At 57.3% G+C, this 12,081-nt stretch overlaps 1 protein-coding gene across 3 annotated transcripts in view; it reads left to right on the forward strand.

Moving 5' to 3' along the window:
• Positions 1 to 3,137: 3,137 nt before the first annotated feature.
• Positions 3,138 to 12,081, forward strand: part of ADGRA2 (adhesion G protein-coupled receptor A2) — a 46,364-nt gene continuing 37,420 nt past the window's right edge. For all 3 annotated transcript variants that reach the window (XM_015145160.3, XM_077943435.1, XM_077943436.1), the window contains exon 1: positions 3,138 to 4,103. In XM_015145160.3, coding sequence (XP_015000646.3) covers positions 3,838 to 4,103 — 266 coding nt within the window. In that variant the 5' untranslated portion in view covers positions 3,138 to 3,837. The remainder of the gene's footprint in view (positions 4,104 to 12,081) is intronic.

Consider the following 12,081-nt stretch of genomic DNA (forward strand, 5'->3'; position numbering starts at 1 on the left):
GAAATGTACTCAACAAGTGCCTGGCACATAATAAGCACTCAGTGGATGTCTGCTTTCCTTATGTACCTCCCATGGTAGCTCCAATCCGCTCAGTCTCAGAGAGATCAGCTAAAAGCTAGCTCCCAGCAAAAGCAAACTTCTTTCGAGAGGGAGATGGCAGATATGAGCCCCTAGACTCTTCTGGGAATAAGGTCTCAGAGAGTCTGGTAGATTACATTCTTACCCAGATTAAACAGACTCTTTCGGCAAGTCCTCTCTCCCTTGCTCTGGTCGGAATTAATTCAGCCTTGTCTCTGTGATCGCCACTGAAGAGCTTATCACCTCCGATCAAGGTGTGTTTAATTGGTCAGGCTTCCTAGCAGATTTTTTGAGGTCTGGAACTAAATTTGAGTAATTCTCCTATCTCAAACAAACCTCAAAACAAAAATATTTTGATGTGAGCAATTCATTCACTCCTCCCTGCATCTCTGAAAAGAGGTCTGTAGGAAGCTTCCCTGGGGAAAGGCTCTCTGTGGCTCAGAGAAGAAAGCACTTAAAAAGGAACCATGGCTGGGCACAGTATACTAGAAATATGCACAAAAAAGGATTAAAACATGCTCATGGCAGGGCGCGGTGGCTCACTCCTGTAATCCCAGAACTTTGGGAGGTCAAGGCGGGTGGATCACCTGAGGTCAGGAGTTCGAGACCAGCCTGGCCAACATGGTGAAACCCCGTCTCTACTAAAAATACAAAAATCAGCCAGGCGTGGTGGCAGGCGCCTGTAATCCCAGCTACTTGGGAGGCTGTGGCAGGAGAATCACTTGAACCCAGGAGGTAGAGGTTGCAGCGAGCTGAGATTGCGCCACTGCACTCCAGCATGGGCGACAGAGAGAGACTCCGTCACAAACAAACAAACAAACAGATGAACATGCTCATGGCCAGGAGTAGTGGCTCACGCCTGTAATCCCAGCACTTTGGAAGGCCAAGCCCGGCAGATTGCTGGAGTCCAGGAGTTTGCGACCAGCCTGGGCAACATGGTGAGACCCCATCTTTACAAAACATTTTTAAAAATTAGCCAAGTACAATAACACACCTGTAGTTCCAGCTACTTGGGAGGCAGAAGTGGGAGAATTGAACCCAGGAGATTGAGGCTGCAGTGTTCTTGCTACTGCACTCCAGCCTGGGTGACAGAGTGAGACCTTGTCTCACACATACACAAAAAAAAGGAATCAGAAAGTAAGTTCCTACCCTTGGACGTTAGTCTCAGTGAATCCGTTTCTTCATCAGTACTTGCAAAATAAGAAAGTAACCTCCACTTCATCACCTCCCTGGGTGGGTAAGAAGTCAAATGTGGTGACCCTCAAGACAGGCCAGTGTTTTATAAATGTCTCCGCCAGACATTTCATTCCTAGCGGTGGGGAAGCCTCGCCTCATTAAATGGCCTTTGGCCTCTGTTCAGCCTTCAGGAGTGGGTGTTCCAGTAGAATTCCTCTTTAGACTTTGAGTGTCTTCATTTAGCAAAAGGAAATCACAGAAAAGCTATATGACCCAGGCCAGAGATCTCGGAGTCTTCCTCGCCTGTGAACAGGAGGGCTGCACAGCCCTGCCTATGGGCTGTGGCTCTGCTGTCAGCTCTTTCCTGAGGAATGCAGCCTGGGCTGCTGCCTGCGAGGGCTCCTGCTGGGGGAGTCCATTCCCCTTCTCCCTTTCTCCATTTGCAATCACTATTTATTTATCTTTGGAAGTTCAAGGAAACAGAGAGCCTGCAACTGGGGGAGATCTGTGGAGCCAGAGAGGGAAAGTGAAGAGGCCAACGTCTAGGCCTCTGCCTGCTGCCAACGCCAGCCGGCAAGAAAGACTTACCTGCATAGTCAGGGTAGGCTTGGCTGACAGGCACAGGGGCCCTGGAAAAGGCACCGCACACACCAGCAGGGCTAAGCTCACAAAAGAAGGTGGCGCTCACCTTGGGGATCACTTGGGTCATAGAGTGAAGGAGGGGAAAAAGGAGTCCTGCCCCATCCTGGCAGCTCTATTAAGCAGCAGAAAGGTGAGCCTCTATAGGGAAACAGAGAAAGCAGACCCCTGGGCTGCACTACTTATTGCCTGTCTCCAGTCCTGGTTCCAGTGTACTACAGGCAGTTTTTTAAAAATTTATTTATTTATTTATTTATTTATTTATTTATTTATTTATTGGGATGGAGTCTCACTTTGTCACCAGGCTGCAGTACAGTGGCACGATCTCAGCTCACTGCAATCTCCGCCTTCTGGGTACAAGCCATTCTCATGCCTCAGCCTCCCAAGTAGCTGGGATTACAGGCGCCCACCACTACGCCCAGATAATTTTTGTATTTTTAGTAGAGACAGGGTTTCATCATGTTGGCCAGGTGGATCTCAAACTCCTCACCTCAAGTGATCTGCCCATCTCGGCCTCAAAAAGTTCTGGGATTACAGGTGTCAGCCACCGTGCCCAGCCTGCAGGCAGCTTTATACCCACCACTAGTTGTCAAGGTCACCCCTGCCACCACCAGTCCTCTGCCTTTGGAAACCACGTGCCCCTCCCCCCCCACCACACTCTCTCATTCTAATGCCACGATTTACATCTATAAACTGGGGAGCAGGCAGAGCCCCATTTCAACCCCAGAGATCAGCTACCCCAGCAAGCTAGGGGCTGTGTCCAAGCTCAGAAAGTAATAAGAGGCAGAGCCCAGTCTGGAGTAGGGGTCTCCAGACTCACTGCTCAGGGCTCTTTCCACACCCTGCTGCAAAGCCTGCTCATCTACTTTTCCCTTGTTCCCACTCACCGTCCCTGAAACACACACACACACACACACACACACACACACACACACACACACAGCGTTGTGGAAAATGTAAGAGGCCCAGTCTAGCCTTGTCTGCCTTGGCCTTTGACCTCTCCTTGGCCGAATGACATGCACCCCCCGCTGAGCGAGGTCACCGCAGCGGAGGAGGGTCTGCTGCCTCCTCGTCTCGGCTGCCATCCTCCTGCGGCGGCCTCCACCGGAGCTGGAGGGAGAGTGAGAGCCGACTTCCAGACTGATCATCGTGTCAGGGGCCAAGGGAAACCTCAGAGCCGTCCACCAAGTTCATTCCAAAACAGGGCGACCTAGACATCTCTGTCCAAGCCCGCGGGTCCAGGAGGGCCCCAGCAGCCTGGAGGTGCAAGCTGCACCAGCACGGGCGAGGGAAATTTTGTGGAAGGTGGTGGTGGTCGGCTCAGAGGTCTGAGATGGGTTGCGGAAAGGAAGGGTCCTGGCCCAGGGGACGGGGACGATCGGGAAAGGAGTGTTGGTGCAGGGCGGGCGCGGAGATGCAGGGTCCTCGAGCCAGCTGGCTCGCCCCCACTCGGCTGAGGGCCTCGGCCTGGCCGCGCGTCGGGCGGCGCTAGGGCCCCGCGGAAGGCCCGGGCGGGCGGGGACCGGCGGCGGGAGCTGCGCGGCGCGGAGCTGCCTCCATCCATGGCACGGAGCGGCGGCGGTGGCGGCAGCAGGAGCCCGGCGCGATCCGCTAGGTCCCAGCCCAGCGCCCAGCGAGCAGGCGACGCGGAGGGGCCGGGCCTCCACTGGCCCGAGGGCCGGGTGCTGAGACTCTGGTCGCGCCGCCGGGGGCTGCCCGCGCTGCGCTGACAGCCGCGCCCGCGTCCTCCCCGCCGGGGCGCTTGCCGGACATGCCCCCGGGGCGCGGCGGCGGGGACCCCGGGGCTCGCCTCCGCCCAGGGCCCCCCTCCACGCCCTCGGGCGCCCCGGGCCCCCGCTGAGCACTCCTCCCGCACGCCTGGGTTCCTCCGGCCGGAGCGCAGCCCGGCCCCAGCGCTGTGGGTCCCCGCGGGGCGATGGGTTGATGGGCGCCAGGGAACGCAGGATGCGGGGGGCGCCCGCGCGCCTGCTGCTGCCGCTGCTGCTGTGGCTCCTGCTGCTCCTGGCGCCCGAGGCTCGGGGCTCGCCCGGCTGCCCGCTACCCATCCGCAGCTGCAAGTGTTCGGGGGAGCGGCCCAAGGGGCTGAGCGGTGGCGTCCCTGGCCCGGCTCGCCGGAGGGTGGTGTGCGGCGGCGGAGACCTCCCGGAGCCTCCTGAGCCCGGCCTTCTGCCTAATGGCACCGTTACCCTGTGAGTACCCTACCAGGCCAGCTCCGCCGGATCTGGGACGGGGCACGAAGGGAAGCGAGACGGGAGGGGTGGGAGCAGGGGGAAGGGGGTTATCCCCCCACTTCAGAGATTCCTGGACAGGCCTGAGTCCAGGCGCCCACAGGGGAAGATTGGAGGAGCAGGAGAGAGACTGGGGCTCCAGGAGCGCGGAGGCGGGAAGGGGCTGCGGGGGTCAGGCGCACCCCAGAGAAAGGCACCGCAGGCGCCCACTCACCTGCCCAGGTGAAGTGGAGCGCACGCCTGCAGGGCACCCACGCCCCAGATTTCCAGCCTGGACTATGGTTGCGGACTCTGGGGGACCTGAGAAGGGTGAGAGCGGGGAATGCTCAGGAAAGATCGACGCCAGTGGCCCAGGAGGGGGCTGTGGTCCTAACCACTGCGGACGCGTCCCGGACCGGGCTGGAGGAGTCTCCGGATTTACCTGGCTGGCCTTGTCCCTCAATTGGGGTCATCCCATCCATACCCCCTGGCCTGCCAGCGCCGCTTCCAGTCCGTCTCCTTAGGGCAAGGGGAGGCTGGGCTCGGAAAAGTCGGCCCTTGGAATGCGGGCGCTTCTGGGCTGCAGGAGACCCTGGCGTCCCTATCCCTCTAGAGGCCCCTCTCCCGCAGCGCAGTTTGTGCAGTGAGCTCTGTGCTGGGTCCCGCGTCCTTGCCTCTCCTTTGCCTCCCCTGGAAGTAACTCGAGCTTTGGCTGTTTCTCCACTGACTTCGCGCAGATTGCGAATAAAGAAACGTGGCTGGGGAAGCGGGGTTCCCTCACCGCAGCCCACCCCGGCCTCCTTCGGCGACTTCCCTCTCAGTCAGGGCCTCAGTACGCCCTTGCTTTGCTGGCAGCGAGCGCGGCAGCGCCGCAACCCGACCCCAAGCCTCCTACAGGGGGTCGCAAGTCCCAGCAGCCGCGCGAGCATTGGCGACCCCTCCCCACCGCAGAGATTTCCTGCGCCGACCACGTGCTCGCAGCTCCACGCACGCCGTGGACTCGAGGGTCGGGCCCCCGCGACCGCTGCTTCCTTTCCTGTCCCAAATCCAGCCTAAGAGCCGCTTCCCTTTCCCTGTCCTCCTGACCCCAGTGGCAACCGTTTCTCCACCGCCCCTTGCCCGGAGTCGGGGCTGGCCCAGTCTTTTCGATTGTGTCCAGAACAATACAGTAACGCCTCTGGTTGGGTGAGTTCAGAGGCTGCCCGCTTCCTGACAGGACACAACTGGTCAGCCTCTGACGCTGGCCGCCCGGCCGGCATTTTCCCCGGCCCGGGTGTGTGTGTATGTGCATGTGTAAGCCTTGGGGGTGGAGGCGGTGTGTCTGCTGGCTGCTGCCTCCCTGCTGCTCAGGGCTAAGGCCGTGGCCAGGGAAGGCACCTGTGGCTGTTCAGGGCAGCTCTCTCTGAGTGTCCCCTGGGGTTTGAGGGTCCAGGCAGGCCTGGGCATTCCCCAGCTCACTTAGTTCTGGAGGAGAAAAATGCTTGCTCTGCGGAATAGTCGGTAGCATCTGCATGAGTCTCAGCTGCATAATAATCAGAGCTGAGAGCTGTGTGTGCTCTTGTGTCTACTCATGCACATATGTGGGATGTGTGTTCTCTGCGTGTCTCTGTGTCAGGGTTAGGGAATCCTAACATATCAAAGGCAGAAAGAAGTGGGGGAGGCAGTGGATAGAAAGGCAGTTTTGCAGTACATCTTAGAATGATCAGGCCATGGTTAATTCCTATTCGCACCACTCCACGGAGAAAGTTGGGCCAACTCTTGGTAAGAATACATTAGAATCGGGTGGCAGCAAAGGTGACCCCTAGCTCACCCTCCCATCCCGAATCCTCTCAGGCCACTGACCCATCAGGCTTGGGATGGGCTACCCTTTAAGGAGCAGCCCCCGAGCCTGGCTCTGGACGTCCCCACAGGGACACAGACAGGGCAGGCCAGGAATGCCCTGGAGAGCCCATGGGTCCTTCAGCCTGGAGGGTAATGGAATCCCCAGCCACAGACCTACTGCTTAGCTCTCCTGCCAGACTCTGCATAATCCTCATCCTCATGGCACCCCCTAATCCCCACCAGCTGGCTTCAGAAGGAAAAAGAACCCAGGCTCTCCTTCGGCAGAAGCTGGGCAAGGGTTCCTTCCTCTGAGGCTCAGTCTCTCAAGCACCCCCACACCCACCCCAGGATACATCCTGAGGGAAGGAGCAGGAGAAGGTGTGTGTAGGGGCTGAAAGGGGATGATCTGTCTCCTCCCCATGGAGAAGGGTTACAGCCAACAGCCCTCTAACAACAACAAAAACCCCAGGTTAACAAGAGAAAAGCGTAACTCATGTATTACTGTTATGCACACACGTGTGCACGGGAGTCAGTAAGGCTGAAATGCTCTCTCCACAGGGGAGAGACGTATGGACCGGGAGGTGGGAGGTGGCTGGCAGGTGATGGGACTCCAGAGAAGGTGAGCTGCACAGAAGCAAAGGTGGTTTCATTATGCGGATTTATGCGGATCACGCCTCTCGGGTGATCTCTCAGAGCTTTCTGAGTAGATGAGAAATCTGTTTGGGTGCCATGATGACTCCCAGACTCTTCTCCTGCTCTTTCTTGGTTATTTGCTGAGATCTCTAGGGAGGAGGTATTAAGACCATTGCCTTTCTTTCAGGGAGACGTTTTACTCCATCAGGTAAGGGAATTCCAGGGAGAGTGCCCCGTCCCTGCGCTGGGGGAACAGGGGACAAGATAAATTAGCAGGATCTTGGTTCTGAGCTCCAAGTTCTGAGGCCCCTAAAGTCTCTCGGTGTGTCAAAGTGCCTGGTCTTTGGGGTATCACCCTCTGAGCCCCTGCGTCTGGGAAGGAGGGGGCTGCCGCTTCTTTTGCCCAGCAGCAAAGCCAGACGACAAGAGCTGAGAGCCGCCGCACGCAAATGGCCAGACTCACTTCCAAACTCCTCCTTCGTGCTTCGTGTATTTTTTTTTTCTGCCATGAACATTTTCCTTTTCACCTTTTAGCTTGTCACCTGGTGCAAATAAAACTGGAGCCATTCATTTTTGCATTTTGGCTTTATCCTCCCTCCCCATCTCCCCAACATTCCCATGGAAGACCCTTTTTTCCCTCCAAGATGGGGCCCTGGGGCACTCAGGATTGATCCTTGGGGAGCCCGAGTGCTGGGGACTGTTCAGGCATGAAGGCGGGGTCCCTGTCTGCGGAGAGCCTCCTCCTGCGCTCTGAGAAAGCCTTCCTGCAGTCAGAGGCCACCCCATTCACAGTCCTGTTTACCCCATGGAAAGCCCTCCCGCCACCTCCACCCATTATCTCAACTCTGCCTTCTGTTTTTGCATCCTCCCTCTCCCCCATCCTTTGCATTTTTTTCTCTAGTGGATTTTCATTCGCAGTTTTCCAGGAAAGCTGAGCTCTTGGCTTCCTTCCTGATCCCTCTGTCCCACCCCACCCCCCCACCAGGCTCCCGGCCCAGTCTGCAGGGCAGCTGTGGGCACCCATGCTTCTGAACAGAGAGCAGAAGCCTTTGTGGGCCTCCCCGAGGGAAAAGATCCCACAGGGGGCAGCTTATGACAGGGAGAACCTGGGTGTGGGAGGAAGGTGCAGACCACTGTGAGCCCCACTATTACTCGGCAGCAGCTGAAGGCTGAGGTTCTCAGCTCTGGGAGTGAGTGAGGGGGAAGGGGGATGAGGATAAGGAATTCCAGGAAAGGACTGTTTGTAGATAACTCCAGAAGGAAATCTATAAAGACCTCCTAGGACATCTGAGCAGACACTCCGAGGATACCAGCCAGTGTCATAAATTCCCAGACAGCCTGGGCTCCAAAGGATCTTAGCGATAAGGAAGTCCAGTCCCACATCTTACAGCTGAGCAAACTGAGGCCAGGAGAGGAAGGGTGCCTCGCTGACATCCGGGCTGGCGCCAGGATAGGCACTGCATTCCTGCCAGGTGAGGGCCTCGCTGCTCACCTGGCTGGACTTGGGACCCATTAGACACAAAAGATGCTTTAAAAAACCCGGTTCCTTCCCAGCAGGATCTGAGCCCTTTTGACCTGAGAACATTCCAGGCTGGGCAAGGAGAGGTCACTTTGAATTTCTCCAGAATAGGCAAACCCTCAACCTGCTCGGCCTACCATTCTGGAAGGCGGGAGTGCCCACCACGCAGGCTGCCCACCTAGGGAAGAGGCTGTCTGCCGCAGGTGTGCCCAGCACGGGCTGGGTTCTTCTGCTGGGAGTTCAGTGGTCTTGGTGGGAGAAGTTGAGAAAGATGGGCCTCAGGGAAGTAGTTCTTGAGCACAGGTCTCCCTCTGGACCTCCAGCTGCTGGCTGGGGCTCCCTTCAGGGCCCCTTGTTACAGCCACCGGGATCCAGTTAGGGGTATTTGAGCAAAGCGTGCCAAGCGTTGTGCACATGGCCCGAGGGCAGGACAAGGATGCTGGTGGAGGGACAGGCCCAGGCCGGCGCCCCCACCCCCTTCTCTTCCACCAGCTTTCCCCCATATGGTTCTCATAAGGTCTGGGCGCAGAGACAGCAGCCAGAGGAAGTGGCTGTGTACAGAGAGCTTTTGTGAGAGAAGAGGGGGAGGGGGAAAGAGCGAAGAAAAAGAAGGAAAGAAGAGAGGGAAGAGGCCAGAGACAGAGAAGGCAACGGCAAGCCCGGAGACTCCAGCACCCACTCCCCTCCCGACCGAGGGGTGCAGGTCTCAGCTGCGGCACCCCCACCTGGGCTCTGGGACCTTGCCTTCTCAAAGGGAGGGGCCCAGCAGAAACCTCAGGCTCTCCTGGACTCTTCCCCACCACCCACTGGAGAAGCTGGAGGTCGCTAGCTCAGGATCCAGGGATTCCACGCATCTGTCCTCTGGGGCCTGGAAGCCGCTCCCCTGAGGGCTCCCGCTGCTGCAGAATGTTAGAGTCAGGGTCCCATCCTAGGGAGAACCCTGGGCAGAGCTCAGAGCGCTCTGGGGCTCACTGGTTGAATGAAAGACACTGCAGAGGCCATCATGCTGGCTCCTAAGGGGGCACTTGTGACTCCGCCCCCAGTGGGTCCAAGACCCCGAATGTGTTATTTGGCCAGAGTTACTCCTGCATGTGCATGAACCCAGCCACCCCTGAAGCCAGCGAAGTCCCCTCCTGCTGGCTACCACGGCTCTCCTCTCTGTGATTAGGGCGGGGGGGATTGGCAACCCCTCGTCCTGGGGGGGAGTCTGAGAATTTCCCCCAAAGGCACAGCAAACCAATGTAATTTGAACCTGACCATAAATTGACCCTTCAATGCGGGGTCATGTTTTTAGAGAAAGAGTGTTTCTAAGTTTATCCCACATGGGAGTCATTGAGAGAAGAACCCTTTCCTGATGGAGAGTAAGTTCCAGCCACCTCTGAGTTGATCACTGTCCTTCCACTCCATGGAGGCACAGGCTGCTCCCCTCAGCAAAGCCCAGAGAGGGGAGGAGAGTTCCCGGACGCCACACAGGCTGGACCCAGACACCGCTAGCTTCCCTATCACCCCAGAGGTAGAGGCTGCCCCAGCCTCCCTGGCAGCAGCCAGAGAGCAAGGGTGGGGAGAGGAGGGAAATGGCCCCGGACTGGGGGACCAGAAGGAAGATCCGGTAACCGCTGGGAAGGGCTGCTCAGAGGGGCTGTTTATTTTCATTCCCCCAGCCCAGCCGCTCTGTTCTATTTACAGCTCAGACACTGACAGGACGAAGCTGCCTCCTCCCCTTCCTCCCTCCTCCGGGGGCCCCCATCCTTCCCAAACTCCAGAACATTCCTTTGCTTTCAGGACTGGGTAATGGGGGGAGGGGGTAGAGAAGCTGTGGAGTGTAGGTCACTCCAGCAGCCTCCCAGGAGAGTTCCCAGCTCTCCCACCCCTTTCCTGGGAGCCAGGGAGGTGTGCAGGATGGATGGGGCCAGGTGAGGCGCGGGAGCCCCATCCGTCACAGAGGAGCAGGCAATGGACAGAGTGGGAGAGCGAGTCCTGGGGAGGGAGTTCCAGCCTCAACCGAGGGGCCAGACATCTCCCAGCTGGGAAGGGAAGAGAAAGTCTCAGGGCCCCCTCTACCGCCTCTGCTCCTCCCTCTCCTCCTCTCTTCCCCTGCCAGGGCTCCTAGCCTTGTGGGGAATTGTGTATCGAGGCAGAAACTATGACTTCAGGCTTCGGGGGACTCAGCGTCCAGGATGGGAAAGGCCATCAAAGATAAGGTGTGGGGTCTCCGGTCTGCCCCCAGGGAGGGGCCAACCTGCCCACGGTGAGACACACACACACGCTGCTCTTAGCCAGGCAGCTCTAACTAGACCCCAGGGCTCCTGCCTCCCATCCCCTCTGCTGTTAGTCTGTGCAGGTGGGAACCCAGAGACGATGCCACCAAGGGCAGCTGCATCTACAGGAGAAAGGGAGAGGAAGCAGGACAGAGAGATCTGGGGACTCTGAAGCTTCTCAGACCTCTTGAAAGCTTCACCACCCTCAGTCTCAAACAGTGACACTGCCCCAGGCAGCAGGGGCCCTGGAGGCCACACCTGCCCACTCTGCTGATGGCAAGGGTGTTTTCTGATGAAAATGCGGGCACGTGGGACTGGGAGTTTAAGGGGCCTGACCCCGAAAATAGTACTTCCTGTCTTCACTTGAGGAGGGTTGCTGAGCTATAGAATAGGTTAGCAGATAGGAGATCAAAATACAAGTTTATTGTTGATAAAAGCTAGATTGGAAGACCTAGCTTAGAGGTTCAGCAGCAATGAGTTTAGTCAGAGCTGCCCACCCAGGGGACATCTGAGTCCCACTCCCAGCCCCGCTGAGGGAGAGCCCCCACATTAAACAGCTCTGCAGGGGCCTCTTTGCACACTCACCAATCAGAGGAGCCATCCCTGGAGATGGGACAGGGCAGATGCCGTAATCCGTTTTCCTCCACATGGATACATGAGCCAGGGAAAAGGGGCTCCCCCGATCCCATAATGGCCTAACAAGTACAAGCGTACTCACGGGGTCCCTGTCCAGAAGCACCGCATGGAGTATTTGAAATCAGTCTAACCCAGCAAATGTACAACCCATGGTCTCTAAAACGCCCTTCCAACTGTTTCCTCTTCCTCTCTGGCACCACCTTGGGTAGCTTCAGACAATGTGACCCCTATGGGTGTGGCGTCCCAGAAAGGCTGTACTGTGGAGCCAGGCTCACTCAGAGAAGGATGGATGCTATCTCCTAGGTGTTGGGGAGAGAGAGGGAATTGGAGATAGAAAAAAACTGCCATTTGCCTTGGGGAAACCCAGGGCTCAGCAGTGAACTCTGTTGACCAAACAGCCCCTCCATCCTGGAACTCTGCCCCTGTCACTCAGCCAATGCCTACAGTGTATCCTCGCCCCATGGGAGGAGGCAAAAGACCCAGGCTCTGCCCTTCTGTCCTTACAGTCTCCTGGAGACAGGTACCAGCTCACAATGCCAGACAGGATCAGGGCAGCAAATACAGCTTCTAGGGAGGAAAGGTCAAGGATGAGTATCTACTTAGGTAGAAAAGACTGATAACTTCAATCCTTTTGGGTTTGTTTGTATTTTAAAAGAGGTCTGCGCCATGTGTGTTGGCGCTTCCCTGTAATCCCAGCTACTCTGCAGGCTGAGGCAGGAGGATCACTTGAGGCCAGGGGTTCAAAACCAGTCTGGGCAACATAGCGTGACTGGGGTTCAAAACCTGTCTGGGCACAGAGAGATCCGTGTCTAAATTTTCTTTTTTTTCTTTTTTCTTTTTTTGGCCGGGCGGGGTGGCTCACACCTGTAATCCCAACACTTTGGGAGGCCGAGGCGGGGTGGATCACGAGGTCAGGAGTTCAAGACCATCCTGGCTAACATGATGAAACCCCCATCTCTACTAAAAATACAAAAAATTAGCTGGGTCTGGTGGCACGCACCTGTAATCCCAGCTACTCGTGAGGCTGAGGAAGGTGGGTTGCTTGGACCTGGGAGGCGGAGGTTGCAGTGAGCCGAGATCGTGCTACTGCACT

This window comes from Macaca mulatta, chromosome 8 (assembly GCF_049350105.2).
Source record: "Macaca mulatta isolate MMU2019108-1 chromosome 8, T2T-MMU8v2.0, whole genome shotgun sequence".
Classification (NCBI taxonomy): Eukaryota; Metazoa; Chordata; class Mammalia; order Primates; family Cercopithecidae; genus Macaca; species Macaca mulatta.